Source organism: Dromaius novaehollandiae, chromosome 17 (genome assembly GCF_036370855.1).
Source record: "Dromaius novaehollandiae isolate bDroNov1 chromosome 17, bDroNov1.hap1, whole genome shotgun sequence".
Lineage (NCBI taxonomy): Eukaryota > Metazoa > Chordata > Aves > Casuariiformes > Dromaiidae > Dromaius > Dromaius novaehollandiae.
In genome coordinates, this window is record NC_088114.1 from 6,276,123 (window position 1) to 6,294,625 (window position 18,503).

The window sequence follows — 18,503 nt, forward strand, 5'->3', positions numbered from 1 at the left end:
GTCTTCAAAAATTAGTATAAGTACATACAATTATATTGCCAGAGGGGATGTTTCCTATCCCTTCTGCCGGCCTGTGCAAAATCGCTGTGATGAAACTCTCAGCCCTAGGGAAACAGCTGCTTTCAAGATTTGTTACAAGCTTGAAGCTCAGCTCAGCCTCATCAAAATGTGTGAAGAACTTTCAAGGAAACACGCACTGACTTATGGCTATGGCACTGAAACAGCTAAAATTGGCTCTGGCTGATCTTTGCTTTCAGTGCTAAGCTGATGCCAAACTAAACTACCTAGTGATGGTGAAAGTTGTGCTTAGGCACAAAAATTATTCTCTAGAAGGACTAGACTTTCTCTTCTGTTCCTCAGGATAAGTCCAGAGCAATTCTACTAAGTACAGTGGGTTAAGCTGGGATTTCCAATGGCAGAAATGAGATCAGATTCTGGCCATACAGGTTGAACACTGCATATAATCAAACTCCTGGGAGGGACGACTCTCTCTTCCAATCATTAGTGGAAACTGCACATGTATATGTGAGACTGACCCTGATTTTCTCTTTTAGTGACAGTCAAGTACAATTAATCTAATACTTACAGACAATGCATAAGATGTAGTTTAGCACACATGCTTTGTGCCTTTAGATGCCTACTCACCATGGCAAATTATACTTTCCTTCATTACTGAAGTTTCACTTCTCCCTCTCTGGCTTTTAGTAGAATGTAATGGAGCATGTAATGGAACGTTGTGTTCATAGGTTTCATTTTTGGTATCAGCAACCAGGTCTGCACAAAGAGCTTTGAAATCTCAACCACTACAACAGCTTTTGCTAAAATGCTAAAGGAAATTGCTGAAGGTGACAAATCCTGAAGTCTAAAGAAGATGCCCTAAATTTACTCATACCAAAATCATCTACATTTGCAAAATAATTACCTGCTTGCAAATAATCAGTTTATTTTTAATAGTAATTGTATGGAAGAGATTATGTAAGTTGCAAGAAAATAGCAGCTTTCTGTAATACCCACCTGCTCTAAATACATGGTTATACTTTAACTAAAATTGAACAGCCATTAAGGCCAGTTTTTATAGGTATTTAGGTTTCTAATCCCCAGTTAAATTAGTTGGATTTGGATGCCTAAATAGCTTCAAAAACACCAGACTTATCATCCAGTAACCAGTTAAACAAGGCAATACTATAAGATAAGGCTGAAAAAGGAAAATTATTCACCATTTATACGGGTAGCTGACGCGTGAAAAATAATAGCACTAATGTGTCTTACAAATAAGTGCAACACCCACGCCATGATTTTAGAAAAGGCATTAGACCAAATCCTCTCACATATGTAAAGCACGAAAACTATTACAGTTAGCTGTTTTTTGTAACACACTGGACTCAGACAGCCCCTTGTATTTGGAGATCTCAAAGCACTTTTCGGATGTTTGTTACTTATTTCCCTATGCTCCTGGAAATCGTTCAGAAATACTACATTTATTTTATAAATAACTGAAAAGAGACAGCGCAAGTAAATGGATAGCCAAAAGTCGTAACAGAAAACAAGGGAAGAGCTGAGAGCGCAAGCCAGGACTATGCTGCACTTGATAGAATGGAACAAACCCCAAAACATCCACCTCCAAAACATACCCATTCTGAGCAATTTTTAAAACAGTAATTCTTAAATTTGATTATTCCACTCCTGAAACATCTCTGGAAGAGGACAAATCAGCTCTTCATAAGATACATATACGCTGCCCAAGCTTACTTAGCTCCCCAACTGGAAGCTGAGCACTTGTGCAAACCTAATCTTGAATAAAGGCCTGCACGTTCTACACGGGCAACCAACGGTGCTTAGGATCCCACTTTCACTTCATCTCCCTGGCAAAATATTGCTCCACAGGCTGGTTCTGCTAGGCTAATAAGATCCCTGAAGCTAAATATGTTATTGTCTGGAAGCCGTTAGAAAAGATTGCCAAGGGGACTAATACAAGAAGGCTAAAAACTGGCAGCCCAAAGGGTGGGGAAGGATAGGAGCACAGAGAATATGATTTAAGACAAAGCAAGCCCAGAAATACCAGAAGCAGCAGCAACAGACAGTACTGAACAGCAGGGGAGCCGCTATGGAAGAACCACGGGGGAGTGAGAGATGGGGCTGAGCAAGGATGACGGATGGGCTGGAAATCACTGGCTGACTGTCAGTGTCAAGCGCTGGGGAAAGGGTTTATACACACCACCTCCCACACCATACAGTGTCTTTACATTCACTCTCTCGCACATATATGGAAAGAAAATGGACAAAACCCCACTCCATGGCTATTGATAGCCACCTATGTTTCACTGTTACAACTGTAGTAGAACTTGGATCTGCAAGATTTCTTCCCGAATTCAGAGGTGCTCTGGGTACACTCAGAAATTCAAAGTATTCCTGCCCATGGTGCCAAAGGGAGATGATCGAATCAGACAGTCTGCCACTGGAGCCGAGACTCCTTGCTCAGATTTATCTAAGCATTTAAAGGAATATACATTGTCAGGGTGCTGCATGCTATGCACCAGTGTGTGAATTTGTTACACATTTGCTACGTGCTGGTATTTCCCCAGCTTCCACTGCATCTCTGTATATTTCTTCCCTCCTGTAAATTAATCCTTGGTCTGGTAAGTAGTGAGCACAATTAGCTACCTAATAGGGAATAGAAAAAGAATTGGAAAAGTACTCTATTTCAGTGAATGAGCCACCAAAGTCTGAAACTTATCTTGCTTAAGTCAATTCTTTTAGCCAGCAGCCTAATGTACAAAGTCCTTACCTGTTAAGCTTGAGGCAAAGAGGGTTACATGCTCACCACAATGAAGTCCTAGAAAGTAATGCAAAACGGTCCAGATGGGGGATAAAAGAAAAACAGTCTGCAATCAGCAGGCCTGCACAAACTCTGTCACACAGGACATCTGGAAGCATATCTAAAGCTTTTCTCAGCCACTAATATTTTATCATGACATTCATTTTTAAACGTTGTGATTAAGTTAAATTAACACGGACGCTTCATAAAGAGTCTGTGCTCTGTCCTAATTAGGGTTGTGTGTGTGTATTATTAACAATCATAATAATAATGCTTAGATAGTACATATTATGCAAAGACACCAAAGCACTTTCCAAGCATTTAGTATTAGTGCTCTTCATCTGTCAGGGTAACTCAGAGGCACTGTGCATCTTTTGTAAGTGTCTATGCCGAGACAGACCAAAGAGCTGACATGCTGAAGGCCATGGCAGCACACAAGCCAGAGACCACACTACAACCACCATATTTCATCACAGCATCTCAAAACCCTTCCAATGGATTATCCAGTTGCTATCCAACCTCATTAAGGCACAGGCAACGGAAACGAAAATCCACAGTGTCACACACGGCATGCAGAGCAGAGCCCCCACCAGAATCTGCAGTTCCTAAAATCCAAACCCAGGGTTTAACCACCAGAGTGCCCTTCCCCTCCTCATTGCCTACGGAGAAGAAAGGACTAGACCTACTATATCCTTTTGACCTCTTAACTTACCTAATATTCACTGGCTTCACATATGTATGTCCTAGATAAGCCCCTAGTCCTTCCAGCTGCCTCTGAGAAAGCTAAGAGTCCTCCAAGTATCCTGTACCTCATATTCAGGATAATTAAAGTTGTTTCTTTTCTGACCAGCAGCTTCTCTAATAACTCCAGGTTACCAGTCAAATCTCCAGCTGCTAGTCATCAGCGTAGCACCGGTACAATCAGGAGCATCTAAGCATATTTAAATCAGCTGAAAGTATCTTGCCACACATTTCTATTTTAATAAAAACAATCCCTTCTGAAGCTGGTATAATATCTGCACACTCCTGCAAATGATAAACAAAAGCAAAGTCATTTTGTGGCTATGCAGTAGCTGATATGTCCAGAAAAAAAATCCTAAATTGGTTTGAGAATATAGCAATCTATATGGTATATTGTAACTTTTTACTCTGTGGTAATAAAGCAACACAGAAGAGTTTGTGTCCTCACATCAAGGACGGCTTACAGCACACATGAAGTGCTATAAATACCATGTCTTGTAAAAGAAAGTGGCAGACAGCTACTGGAAATGAAGAACACAGAGTTTTAAAAGGTAAAGGGAACATATTAAGAGAAAGAATCAAAACTCATAACTATTAATGCAAGTTCCTGTTTTGGAGGCAGGTGCTATTGGATTAGCTGAGCCCATTTAGCTTTCATTTACACCAGTGCAACACCACGTGCTTCAGTGGCACTGCGGCTGACCTACGCCGTGCAAGAGAGAAGGGAACGGGGCTCCCTTTGTATTCAGCTGCTCCGCTCCTCACTTTCTCTGTGCATCATTTTTTCCAGCGGTCAACCCTGCTTTGAACCTCTTTTCTTTGAGGTGTTGGAGCGATTCTCAGTGCTGGGATTCAGTTTATAATGAGTTGGGTTTTGAAAGCAGCTGAAAACGTTAGACACCTAATCCCCTTTGAAGGGCAAGGTGACTTGGACATTCCCAGGGTATCTAGGAATAGGCAGGGTATCCAGCTTTCGCACTACAGAGCCAAAGCTCAGGCCTAGGCTAGGCACTTGAAAGATCTTCATCACCAGAGTTTCTGAGCATCCTCACCTGGGGATTCACAGGCATTGTGCCAGGGTAAGCCCAGGTTCTTTCAAATGGATGGTATTAGACTAACAATGTGATAGCATGAAAATGCCTGTGCAAAGCCGTAATTTCACATATACTCTAAGCAAACATACAGTTGAAAGAAGCACTCCTGGTTCCTCTTGCTCTCAGCTACCAATTCGCAGTCCTATGTCACCTCTGTCCTCTGTGCTGGCACAAGCACCATGAGCACCTGAAATGGGCTCAGTCAGGGAAGGGGGTGCTGAGCAGGCGGACAGCTCGCCAAAAGGAGAAAACAAATTGATTCATTTTCACTCAGCTGCACTCACGGCGAGCAGACAGGAGGGGATGGCAGTGCCACAGCAGTTAGCCCTAAGCAGTCACAGAATCGCACCTGCACAATTGTTTAAAACATTTGGGACATTCATCAGCCCCTTTTGGGATAAGCAAGCAATTAGATCAGCTCAGCTAGTTCATGCAAATCCTCAGACTCTGAGACTGAACAACCTTTTCCAGAATCCCAAAGGTACTTTCTTCAAAGCAACCTTTTCTCCAACCGCAGCAAACAATCCAAACATATCAAAAAAAAAAAAAAATTGCAATTATCTCGCTGTGAAAAAGGCAGGTCTGCAAGCTGGGTCATTATGATTTCTTACTGCTCACAATCACAGCTGACTGCTACCTCTCATCATAAACAATTCAGATTAGCGGAAGTGAAGCCATAGGCCCTGCCCCATTATTCGGAAGAATTCCTCCCTCAGACCCTCTTTGGCATCACTGTGCAGATATTCTTCAGACTTTGTCTCACTTTTTATCAACAAAGACACATTCCTCCCCATAACGGAATAGATATACCAACAGAAAAAAGATTCCCGTCACCGGCTCTATTAGCACATACCTTCTTTCCCAGCAAGCACAAAGAGCCAGGTCTTGCTATCTTCCGCAGAATTTGGAGGAAAGCTCAACCTAGTAATTATCTGGACTCTTCTGTTACAGATGGAGTTTTTTATCTTATATGCCTATAGCCTTTCATAAAGATACTGTAGTCAACAGTGACTGTCCCAGTCACACTGGGATTTTCAGTATGGATGATTATAAAAAGACAAACAACAACACAAAAACCTTGTTATTTCTCAAGATTCACATCAGAATACTGATCTGGCAGAAAATGACAGAGGTAAACCCAGTAACTTCAACAGCTCCTGGTGAGCTTCAGAGGACTCCTGGGAGACGTGGGGCTCTTGCACCACTTCTGCAGCCAGAACTCAGCTTTGCCACTCCTGCTTTTCCTACCAGGAGGAAATAAAAATTGCTCCTTCTCCCTCTAAAACCACCATTAGTGGCATACAGACTGAACTCAACAGTCAAGCTTCAAACTTTTACTTTTGATACTGAATTTTCCTGAGTTTGTCCCATGTCCTCTGACTACTAAGCAGATCAGAAAAAGGATTTTCTTTCCTGCAGTTGCTTCATCCTAAGGTGGAAAGTTCAGAAAGATACTGATGTCAGGAATACTGAGACTGAATTGAAATGACAGGACATGATTTCAACATCTGCTATCAAAACGAAATGTTTAGACATTGCAGAAAATATAAACACCCATTTGTTGACTTAAATCAAATGTTTGTTTCAAGACAGATCAAAATTATTCATGATGGAATAAGGCAGTTCAATTGGTGAGAGAAAGCACATTACGCTGTGCAAAACCATAGCAGATTAAACTTGATCTTCATCCAACCCCTGGGCTGGAGATTTATTTTCCCATTATAAAAATCTGCCCTACACAACCATGTCCCCTGCAAATGTGCGATCTAGTCAAAATCCCACGTGCTGACGAGGAAGCCTTTGCTTTGAAATCTTTCAACAAACCCTGCTGATCACATCTGCTTTTCCCCTTCTGTCTGGGTGTCCTGAACCATAGGTGATTGAACCCTCTGCGACAGCCTCCTAAGCACTTCCAATTTCTCTCTGGGTGAGATGTCAGACTGGATCAAGCCTTAATATGCATCTTAAATCACACTTAGCTTGGCTTAAATTCAAAAAATCGCTGGAAATCTGGGATTCTTCTTCTTTTGTTTTTAAATTTTTGCGCATCTTTACAGTGCCTCCACTTTTTGGGCCCATGCCTTGATCCGCAGCCACGAAAGCAGGAGCTGAAAGCTCGTGTAACGGCATGCGTCCTGGAAGGAGCTGTAAAACGAGTATAGAATGGGCTGCCACCAGCAGGATGGCTGTGAGAAGTGGCAGTGCTGGAATAGCCAGTGCTAAACTAAGGAATGGATAAAATCCTGGACCCAGTTATCTTTTCCCTTTGATTTTATACCCTGTCACTCCACTGACTTTAAAAGAATTCAACTTTCCCCTGAAGTGCTCCAGTGTAAGGAGGAGGCGAAACAGCTGCTGAAAGTTTAATGTTTTAAAACACTGTGTGCTTCAGGCTATTTTAGATGCTCTGATACTTCAGTTTTTGTAAAGTCTATCACTTGGCTAGAAAGAGGTTATTTTGCCACAGAAAGAACTACGTTTTACCAAAAGATTTATTAGTGCACAGAAATATTTTACAAATCGCCAAATGCACTGTTATCCCCTCCAACGCAGGCTGGCGTGGAGGGAGCAAAGCCACCACCCAGCCCTCGCCCAACCAGCACTGGCTTCCCACGGCGGCTCTGCGGCCACAGCACGTGGGCTTCGTTGCTCTCCAGCTGGCTCGATACCCAGAGCACAGGGACAAGGTGCCACGTTGCTCCTCCCGCAAAGCCCGAGAGCTCAGACCCCGCAGGAGACAGGGGCAAACACTAGGACGTCCGTCCCATGGCCAGGGCTGCTGCTTCTGGGAAAGGGAGGTGAGGGATGGGCCATGCCGCAATATCCTGTGTCACTACTGCACGTGGGACACGTCCTCGCGGCTCTGGGGAAGTCCTACTGCATCGGCAGGAGCTTTTCCCCTGTCATCCCTTCTGCCTCCAGGAGTTTGCTTCTAATACAGACAGACGTTACTGTGTCTGTCCTCCCTTTTACAGCCTTTTCTGATATCCAGGAAAAAGTACAAGCTGCTCTAGAAGTAAATAAGCTACAGGAATCATGTTAGAAAAGCATGTAATTTTGGATAACACTCAGATTTTGAATGTAGTCCTCTACAAAATACACCACATAGTATAAATAAGGGCCAGAGAAACTGTATCCTGTTCCCAGTGCTGGCACCATTCACTGTGTGACTTCTGGCAAGGGGCTTTGGAGCAGAGCTGAGAATATATTGGAATTTTTGGTTAATTGGTAGAACAAAATCAGTCTAAAAATGTTTTCATTTTGGGGCAACTGGAAATGGAGATTTTCAATTATCTCATCAAACAAAAAAGCCAAAAATTCAGAGCATTGGCAAGTGTTGCTTTGGAGTTTTTTAGATTTTGCTAAGCCTTGAAAAATGCCATTTTGAAATGGAAATGTCTATTTAAAATGAAAGATTAAAACATGTGATTTTTCCTCTCTCCTCTCCTAGTTCTTGATGCAAATTATCTTGTAAATTTGACCCATATTAACAATTCACCAAAAACAATCTGTTCTGTTCTACCAGAATAGCCCATGAGCGATCTCGCTTTCCCTTGAGGCCAGTCAGTGTTTTACCATCCTCTTCAAAGGTCAGAACTTCATTAAGAGCACTTTGAAATTTCTCACCTTAACTTCCCTGTGTCTCAGGTTGCTCATTTGTGACACAGAGTTTACCACATTCCTCCACATTTTGGCATGGTTACTATGTTATTCTGGGCCAAATCATTTCAGACAATCATTTGTCATTAACGATACTGTTTTAATGGACTAAATTCTGTCATGACTTATTCAACCAACTTCAAGTAGATGCAACTTGGCAGGATATGAGTCAATGCAGAATTTGGTCCAGCTCTTTAAAGTTCTTTGAAGTCCCAGATGAAAGAAGTGAGTAATAAACACAACCCTGAAACTATGGGTAGAATGAGGCATCCTCTTTCTGCAAGGAAAATGAGCTTAAACTCATCACTAATCAACACAAAAAACAGAGATAAGAGATTAGCCAGGAAGACGTAATCAATCTGTTAGATACTATGTGACAGATGCATTAAAACAACAACAGTAAAGAGGATGGCACAAGGAAATGTAATCTTCATCTTTATGTGTCAACAGACATTTTAAGCAGATGTTTTCTTCCATTTTATATTCACTACTCTAATGTCCAGAGAACAGAAACTCTAATTACTGCTGCATGCTGAGGGCTGGCTGCTAATTATACAACTTTACCTTCATTAGATAAGGTTTCTGTGAATAATACTAGGTCTGAAATAGTGCAGGTAATCTGAGAAATCAGAGATGCATTTTCAATTAAATGCTTACTTTAAATTGGTGGTTCATATAAATGCTGGTGAAACCTGGCTTTTGCGCAGAGGAAGTGAATTCTGCTGGGATGTCTGTAAAAGCCCAGAACGTCTTCATCTCCGACTGGTGATTTGCTGTTTTGACACAGGTCCCATCATTAGCATTGTTGTGCAGAAGTGTGTATGTGAACAACGTTAAGCACGCAGAACTTTATAGGTGTATTCATGTACTTACAATCAATGACAGGTACATATTTAAGCAGGACTAGCACTATTACCTCTTCACTGGGATTACAGCTGAGCAAATTACATATCAAAAACGGTTGCAGATTCATGTCAGCCAAAAGCCTTTCACAAACGAATGAATATGCCAAATCATTTTGATAAACTAAAACTTTGGAAAACTAAAATGTTTTTGTGAAATATCTTCCAAATGATATATTTTGCTCTCAAATTATTTCTTGCAGTTCTCTGAAAAACTGAAAAATTAATTAATATGTGTGAAGATTTAATCCATTAACTGCTACAACATGAGGCAATGAACCCAAATAATTTCTTTCTGCTTTTAAACTGAGATTCAGTCCATCAGTTTGCTATATTTGGCAGATACACTACGTTCAAAAGGGCTTCAGGGAAGCAAAAGAATGACTGGATTAAGACAGCCAGGAAGGCATGGTTAATCAGAAAATACTAGCATGGAGGCTATTAAGATAAGGAGAAACTGAGTAGATTTTAAAAAGGAAATATGAAAAATGCTGGACTTTTAAACTGTTTGGGCTCATCTGGAGTATAAGGAATTATCATGAAGAAATTACAGAAACTGGGTCCAATGGATGTAAACATTGCCATTTTTGATGAAAAAATGTCTACTTAGAGATGGCTCAGGAAAGATCATCTATGCATTAATTACCCCGCTCGTTATCCTGTCACTCCCTCTGGGACATAAAGTTACTTAACTGGGAGGTGAGCCTCAAACTCCCAGCAATTTTCCCATCTGATGGTAGCAACCCAAGTACCTTCATTTGTCTTCCAAGAATATGTCACAGAGTACTAAGCAAGCCCTCTGGGTGCTAGCTTGCAACCCTGGCACAAGAACCAAATTCAGCCCAGTGCCTCTAAAGGAGATAAAATGTCCACTAGGAAGGACCTATTTCAGCTAATGGGGCCCAGAGAGAGTTGCTTTGGAGCTAAACACTACCCTCAGCTGTTTGAATCCAAATTAAATTGAACTAACATTGCAAGGAGAAAGCTTAGCATTCCAGTCAGCTTTAGGCTAACGAAAATTTCGCAAAGGCCAAGTCCTCAATATGGTGCAGTTCACAAAAGTTAATGGGATAACTGTGATTTCCAGCAGCTGAAGGGGTGGCCTGTAGTGTTTATAATCATTTTGTGACATTCTGGTTATGTTAAAAAAAATCAATTTTAACTTTTATTTGTAACCATGTCTCTCATTTCCTCTTCTAAAGTGACAGCCACTGATAAGTTTGTGAGAACATAAAAGCTGCTGTAGACAAGCCAGCATTTTTCTCATCATGCTGGAATACTTTCTACGGTATCTCCCATGACTGCCACTGCTGACCATGTCTTCCACTAGCACTAACATGTGCTAACCATTAACTAAGCTCAGCAGAAATACGCAGGACTTACAAGCTTTTAGTGGTAATACTGATACAAGTTAAAATGGACTTCAAGAAAAAACAAATGTTCTGGAGGGTCTGGCCTGACCCTAAGATTCAGCAATAAAACAGTGGTTTGAAGCCATTCCTGCAAGCTCCCTCCTCAGGACTGGCTAGGAAAGCACACTCTGTGGGTCAAAGTAGCAGTGTATTATTGCCTGCTATTTATCTTTCGAAGAAGCTTAGGCTATCCAGCTGTTGTAGAGAGCAAGTCTTCCACTGGACACATGTCTTATCCAGTAGTTCCCAGTCTATGACTGGTGGCAACATGTTTCCTGTGAGACTCTCTAGTAGTAGCTGTGGCCAAAGAAAATTCCAAATTTAAAGCTAATGTTGCTCGCAATACCCTACTGGGTCAGTAGCAGGGAGAGATCTGAACGTTGAGTCACACAGTTCCTGTTCCAATGCCGCAAATCAACAGTCAGTGGATTACTTCCTTCTCAAGAACATCAGCTGACAATCCTCCCGACCCCCCACACCCCTTCTAGCTGGAAAGCAAAAAGGCACGGGTGAACTCAAAGTATTTCAAAGGTGGGAATTGACAGACAGTTCCACCTATGTGACATGCAAGATGAAAAAGGTGGGATTGTCTGTTTGTTTTATTGCTCCACTGAAGCAGTCTACACAAAACAATGATAATAAACCTTTGTCTTTCAACAGCAGAACAGTTAGGAAAGGACTAAACTAACCGTCAAAGGAGAAAGAACTTGTCATGTTAGAGAACGCCACCGTTTTGCAGGGCCACTGCCTTTCAGCAATGAAGCAATACAATCCTACCTTAATGACATCTTCATCTGATGATCTGCACTCCACAGACTCCAAAAGATCAGTCACAGTCCCATCATCTTCCACGGAGATCACTTTGACAGGGACAGCCACAGTTTTCCCAGTAAGAATAGCTGTATTCAGGATCTCTGCTTCCTAAAAGACCGAAAAAGCCCTTCTGGTTAATATATTTTGCTCTTACTTCATTAATATCGCCTAGATTCAACTTTACATTAATTTCTAATGGTCATTCCAAGAACTGCTAGTACACTACGCAGAACAGATAAATCTTCTCCATTTATTTGTGGAACCAAACTCCCAGTCCTGATCAGTGCTGTTAAGATATTTGTCATGCCCTAACTGTTATTTCATAAATACTAACCAAGTGCCAGAGCAAACTAGCGCCCAAGGAATGACTTTGCATCACATTAACACGATGTACCTTGCATTTAGCAATTCTGAAGTCTCCATCCTGAGCGTACTAATAACCGTGCTGATCACATGAAAACAAGGTCTTACGTCTTGTTATTTTACCCACAAAACCTTCCTCCTAAAGATTTTCCACAGCTACTGAAGCTCTGTGACACACCTGGACAAACACTGTCCACATTTACAGGACAGGAGTACAACACAACGGTTAGGTCACAAGTCTGAATTGAGGAAATTGAGAAGTTCAGAGCTTTTACATGTTCCTGCAGTGAAGGTGCCTTCTGCAATACACGCCTTCTAACTTTCCAGCCTGTAGACAGTCTGCACAGGGATACTAGCTGCTATGAAAGCCACCTGGCAGTACCTTCAGCCATCTGGCACAGGGGGTGTGCTCTAGAGCATGCCCTCTGACCGCCTGGTCAGTTGGACATTCAGGCTGACGATGTGTATGCAAGCAACTTTAGTCTTAGAGGCAGGCTTTAGGCTGGTCTTCAGGATGAAATGTTGATGTATTCAGTTAGTCTCCCTGTTCCCCACCTGTAAAATGGGCTAGTGGCACTGTATCTCCTTCCCAGTAAGACTTGGTTTCCACTGCTCTGCCTCATGAGAAATTTATTGAGAGTGCTACCACTCTGGTCCCACCTAAGTGACTACATGACCCACAGCACTGTAGGGAATGAGTCCCTTGGGAGTCAGGTTTTCTAGGACTTACCCTGGCTCTTGTTGTTCGTGGTGGGCAAGTCACTTGTCTGGGACTATTTCTTTACCCATGAGTGAGGCTCATGCAGAACCATCATCCCACAGAAAGGACAATGCTGAGAAAGCCTGGTCTCCTTAAACAAAACGAGCTGTGCAGCGACACGTGTTACTGGTGCGTCATTATCGTGACGGTTAATGCAAAATGCATTCCAGCTGTTTGATTTATCACTTCTACATTTAAAAGAGTGAAATGTGATAACATAAAAAACACAGGCCTAGCCAGCACTCTCAGCTACCTGGGTGTAACATCGGCCTTGTGCATCACTGATTTATGCCAAGATGCAGAGAGAGCACGATTTGGTGCCTGCATTCTTCCATTCCTAATTACAAGACACTGCTCTTTCCTGGAAAGGTTTCTGAGCTTTTCAGAACCATGCCTGCAAATCACAGACTATCCCGTAGAACAAGAGGCTCTTGATTTCAGCCGGCTCCTGTGAAATAAAGGCTTCCCAAGCCCCCCAAGTGCTAACTTCTCATTATCTAAATAGCTCACGCTATGAGCTCTGAGACTGACCTGATTTCAGTTGTGGAAGACAACAAAGTAAGAGATTGAAACCACGTCACCAGAAGATGATGACTCCCCCTACTGCCTCTTGGGCTAAAGGGGAGACGCTGCCATTTCTCTCATCTAAAGGATACGGATCAAAAAGACCTCTTCCTGCTACTTAAAGGAGCAGAGACACTTTATTCGGGCTCAAAGCAATATTTAAAGAAAGCAGGGAAGAAAGAAAGCCCCCTAGTCTTTTGATAGCTGCTTTGCTAAAGTTCTCCCATCGTCACCATGATCTTTAGGGGAAGGTGAAATAGGATTTCAGAAAAAGAGAACTTAAGAAGAAAATCCCCTCCCTCTCTCAGCACAAACGCTCTTCATATATACTGAAATTATAATTCATACAAAGGTGAGAATATCTGTCTACACTGCAAGGCCCATCTGTTTTGAGCACACATTTGTTCTCAGAAGAAAATATATTATTCTGGCAAGTGGAATCTCAGAAAGATTTGCAATTAAGTCTCCAGATTCTTTTATTTATTTCCTGTCCGGGCTTTGCAACAGATTTACTGCATGCAGGTTATTCAGATACTTTTGCCGCTCTCCTACAGGCTCCAGTGAGCTGCCAATGAGGGCAGCATGACAGAACCAGTGCTATTAAGCATCCACGATAATTACAGAATCCAGGCGTTAGGTCCTGATCTTGCAAACGCTTGGGCATGTATCTTATTTCATTGGGACTATTCAAGGCCAGAACACATGCCTGGCTGCTTGATCCTAGTGCCAAGCTGGAAAGACCTGCTCCCCCAAGCAGGAATGGCCTGCTTCCTCCAGTTCGTACATTATAATACGACCCTTGCAATTACTCTATAAAGCAAAAGGAGGTTTAATATGAAAGCCTTTGAAACAGCGTGATTAATGAGGTCTGCTTACCAAAGGCAAGTGTAATTTCCCCTGGTAAGAACTAGCAACTGAGAATGATTCTCAAAAGCTTCATGAATTTCTTCTGAGTTTCTGAATTTTCCAAGTCCTGGCTTTGGACATTCTGAATACAGACTGCATCCTAATGTACCCAATACCTGCCATTTTCTGGAAATGGATGCAAAAACAGCCTAATTAGTACATCAGCTGTTCACTGTCACTTTGCAAAAGCAGGTGCATACAGCAGCTAATACACAGCAAATTTTTGCATATCCTAAGTCTCAGGTGACCGCAGAGCTTGGTCGCATAGGTCCTGCCCCAGAGCCTTCTGCCTGTGGCTACAGTCCAACAGATATGGATCTGTACTTAACCCAATCGTGTGAATAATTTAAATGACTTTAATAGGAGTACTTAAATAAAAAGAGATAAGCATATTCATACCTGGTTCTAAGATAGGAAGCAAAATCATATTTTGTCTTTATCCAAAATAAAAGTCCAAAATTCAAAGGCTTTATAGCTTTTGTCTGTATCTATGTTCTAGATCTATGTTCAAAACCAGTGTGTTTCCAGAACAGGGCATAGTTCATGCCAGCACAACGCATGGCATGTGGCAGTATTGCAAACTCTTAGATAAAAATCTCCCAAAGAATCTTTGTCCCTCTCTCTCCAAAAGAAATCAAATTTAAAAAGAAAATAAATGCCTAGAGTTCATAAAAATGTCTGGTCAAGTGCTCTGATCTTCCATCAGTAACCACAGTCTCTGCTAGAATAACCGGCCTGTACGCTCTTTTTGCAGAGTTTGCAGGACCTCCACCTGTATGCACTTGGGGGATGATTTCTTTAGGCACCCGGTTTGCCCCTCTCCTTTGAAGGTAGAGGCATACTAAACATTTACACCAATTTAAGCAGCAGGGACAGAGTAAAATGTTTCTTCAGTCATGTGTTCAATAGCTAGAGAGGGCTAATGTTTGCATGATGAAAGCGCATAAAAATTATTTCATCTTGAGGAAACAAACATGATACTTATTTAGTTATAAATACCTATTTAGTTATACAGAGATTTATAGTTCAGAGTCTCAGCACATAAAAGCTTTAAATCTAAATAGCTGCTAAGTTAAAAGTGTTACTTTTTGCTGCTTAAGTGATACAGGAATCTTCTGAAGAAGTAATATATGCTTTGTCCATAACTAACACAGATTACAGCAGACGTGGAGTAAGGGGACTGCAGCACGGGAATCCTCACAGATTTTGCAAAGCTATAGCCGAGTTCTCTGACCACTAAAAGTTGATTCCCAGAGCAGCCATAAAAGAGATGCTGATCTTTCTCTAACCATTAGGTAGGATAACTCTGTAATTCACATACACCAAGCCCCAATAATAATCAAATAAAATAATGATAGCAATCAGAGGAAAATGTTTCTCTCCATGTAACAGAAATGGAAGACCAGGTAATCTTTATTCTGAAATTGTGACCATGTTTAAAAAAATGGTAATACTTCTAAAGAACATTCTGGAGTGAGTATTCCTTGCCTACTGAAGAGATTCATATTAAATAACTGAACATATTAAGCCCTCCAGCAGAAACATATTCAGAAGATGTATGCAGTAAGCATCTATTTAAGTAGAAATGCAGAAGTGAACACCTATTAGTTTTTCAATTTTAATTGGTAGCATCCCTGCAATTTAATTTCCCTTTGGATTTCTTCTGCCTTATAATTTCTAGGGTGAAAGAAAGGACTTTAACGATATCTTTATAAATCTTAAGGACTTTTTTTTCTTCCCTTAGTTCTCTCCTTGTACCACAGTGTTTCCTAGTGTTTGTGTTAATAATGACTTTTGAAATAAATAAATATATGACTAACTTGTGCTTAGCTCTGAGGCTTTGCACTGGATTTGTAACAGGGACACTTTGTTTAATATTAAAATACAAAGTTTAGTAGCAACTGTCACCATGCTTCTCCAGAAACATTTCAGCAAGATTCAAGCTGCTGTTTTTATGCTGAATCCCTGCTAGCGCTCACAAACCGCACAACACTCGAGCAGCGGTGACCAAGGCTCTAGTTTATTTTAACAAAAGACCCGCAGATATGTTTCCCCAAAATAACTTGGGCGGATCTGCAGCTCGTAGCCTTCAGCACGGAGGAGAAGCAGAGAAACACTGCAAGGGCTGCCTTAAAAATGTAGATTTTGGTCCCTGGTATCAGTGGAGTTGCTCCATATTCATAGACATTAATTGTGATGAGACTCCCTCAATCTTTGTGCTCAAATGATATAATTAGATTTCTAAAATAACCATGTAGATTTATTTTTCATTCCCCAATAGAAATGGGGCGTGATGTACACAGAGAAAGACGCTGTCGTTCCACAGCCCGCCACGGCCCTCGTCCGGCTGCAACACCCACGGAGCAGAGTGCGGAGCAGCTGCCGCGGCATCGCAGCACGGGCTCCACGAGCACAGCAGAGCCAATTACACCGGCTGAATTTTTTTTTGCAGGCTAAATACCCAACTTCTAAAACAAGCATGTTCCCTTTGTTTTCAATAGGTACCTTGGCCTTTGGGTTTAACATCCACAGACTGCAATAGTGAAGCAAATAAAACGATCACTGAAACCTGCTTCAGTGCAGGGCATGCCACCAAATGAGGACAAGGAGCTGCCTGACAGCCTGCCCTACGTGGCACCTACGAACACCCTCCGCTTCCCTCATTGGTTTCCCATTCCTCAGCCTCTCGAGCAGTAGTGCCGGGTACCACCTCGCGCTCGGTGCTATGTATTCAAACCAGGCCCCGCTCTCCCTCCTCGTCAGCTCACAGCCATCTTCCGCCTCGCGCAAAGCCAGGCTCCAGCCATGCATAACTAATTTCAAATCTTATTTAGCATCGAGTCACAGAATTAAGAAGCTAAGTGACAGCTGTTTAATTAACTCCTTAAGCTGATTAGAAAGCATTACAGAAATCCCCCCAAGGAAGAGTTTATAACTGTCAAGAGAGCCTAAGGCCATGTTAATGCTTCTGTTTAAATTTAGTAAGCTTCTAAACCAATAAAGTATAAATGCTTGACATCCTCACGGATGTGGTCAAATTCTGCTTTTTTCCTCACGTTACCGCTGCAAGGAGAGGAAACAGAAACAACAACATGGAGGGGATTTGAGAAGCGGGAGGGCGGCAGCTGAAGAGCACAGCGAAGGGCTGCAGCTCTGCGGCGGAGCGGCGGCGAGCTCCCAGCCTCTCGCTCTCCGTCACGTGGCACGAGCACCAGCTGCCCGAGGAGAGCTGAGCTTGCACCGAAACTGCAGCCTCATCTCCCAGCTTCTAGTCACAAGCACAGAGGTTTGTTCCTTGGTTCTTAAAACTCAAATCCACCTTTAATGATAAGATTATGGCAGCTGAAGTACACGTTTTACAAGCAGCTGGTGGGGCTAGATACGGGATGGCGTGGAGGAGCTGAAGCACTCCAAAGCAAATTTCCTGGTTGTAGCACATTATTGCCAGCTCCAAGTTCGCAAACAGCTCATGTCCAGTCCTAAAATATCAAAATACACAGTCTAAAAGCTTGAATTAAATAAACCAGAAGACTGATATATTGGCACTATGATTTCTGAGCCCTTGTGATGCACTACAAAAAAAATGAAAAATTAGCTGAAATTCTCCTGTGTTCAAAGGAATAAAGGAACCAGGGTCAGAAAGAATACAAAACAATCTGTGAGGCCTGTAGTTTAAATAGGAGAGTCAATAATACCGCAAGTAGAAGAGAGGGTGATTAACCTGGAATGCAAAATGTGAAAAGACTGCCAAGAACTTCAAAAATCACCGTTTGGTTTAATGTGTGCACCTTTCATTGGGAAGAGTAAAATCTGAAGTTACTGGGAATGGGAGATGGCAGGGGGACAATAAAAGCAAATTAAGTTTGTTTAATTTAAAAACTTGCTGTATAATCAGTTCCATTGTTTCCTTGGTTATAGGCAAGACAGCTCCAGAATCAGATGTGCTTAACATCAGACACAGGGTTAAAAGGAAGCATAAAGTGAAAGCTAAATGTGTGTTTCTCTGGATGCTTCTACCTGCTGACTCACAGTCTTCCACACAGCTGCTATAGAGAGAAAAATGGATTTTTTTAAATAGCAAAAAGTGATTGCAAAACCATTGGTACAAAAGAAATGGGTGGCAGAATCAATGTCTGAGCAGATCTTTCATTCTTTCTTTTTCAGACGCCATGAAAAGTTCAGACTGCCAGGCAAAGCGGCGGTGTCTCCCCACCAGCCACACTCTCATGCTGCCTCCACTGGGGCTCAATCAGCGCTTTCGGACGGAGCGAGATTAAGAAATACATGTGGCTGAAAATCAACCTTTCTTCTTGATTTGGGGTTGCTTTTCAACCATATCCATGCCCTATTCCACCTCACCACGCTGCTCGGCCAGGCTGCGTCCCGATGCAAGAAGGCGTGGGAACGCCAGCTGGGCCGGGACGCAGGGCAGACCGCCCACACCGCGCTCACCGTGGCTATGAATACTGGGAA

The 18,503-nt window shown here is 42.1% G+C and overlaps 1 protein-coding gene across 1 annotated transcript in view; it reads right to left on the bottom strand.

Moving 5' to 3' along the window:
* Positions 1 to 18,503, bottom strand: part of TMEM132D (transmembrane protein 132D) — a 274,373-nt gene that overhangs the window by 32,430 nt on the left and 223,440 nt on the right. The window contains exon 5 of the mRNA XM_026114487.2: positions 11,402 to 11,545. Coding sequence (XP_025970272.2) covers positions 11,402 to 11,545 — 144 coding nt within the window. The remainder of the gene's footprint in view (positions 1 to 11,401; positions 11,546 to 18,503) is intronic.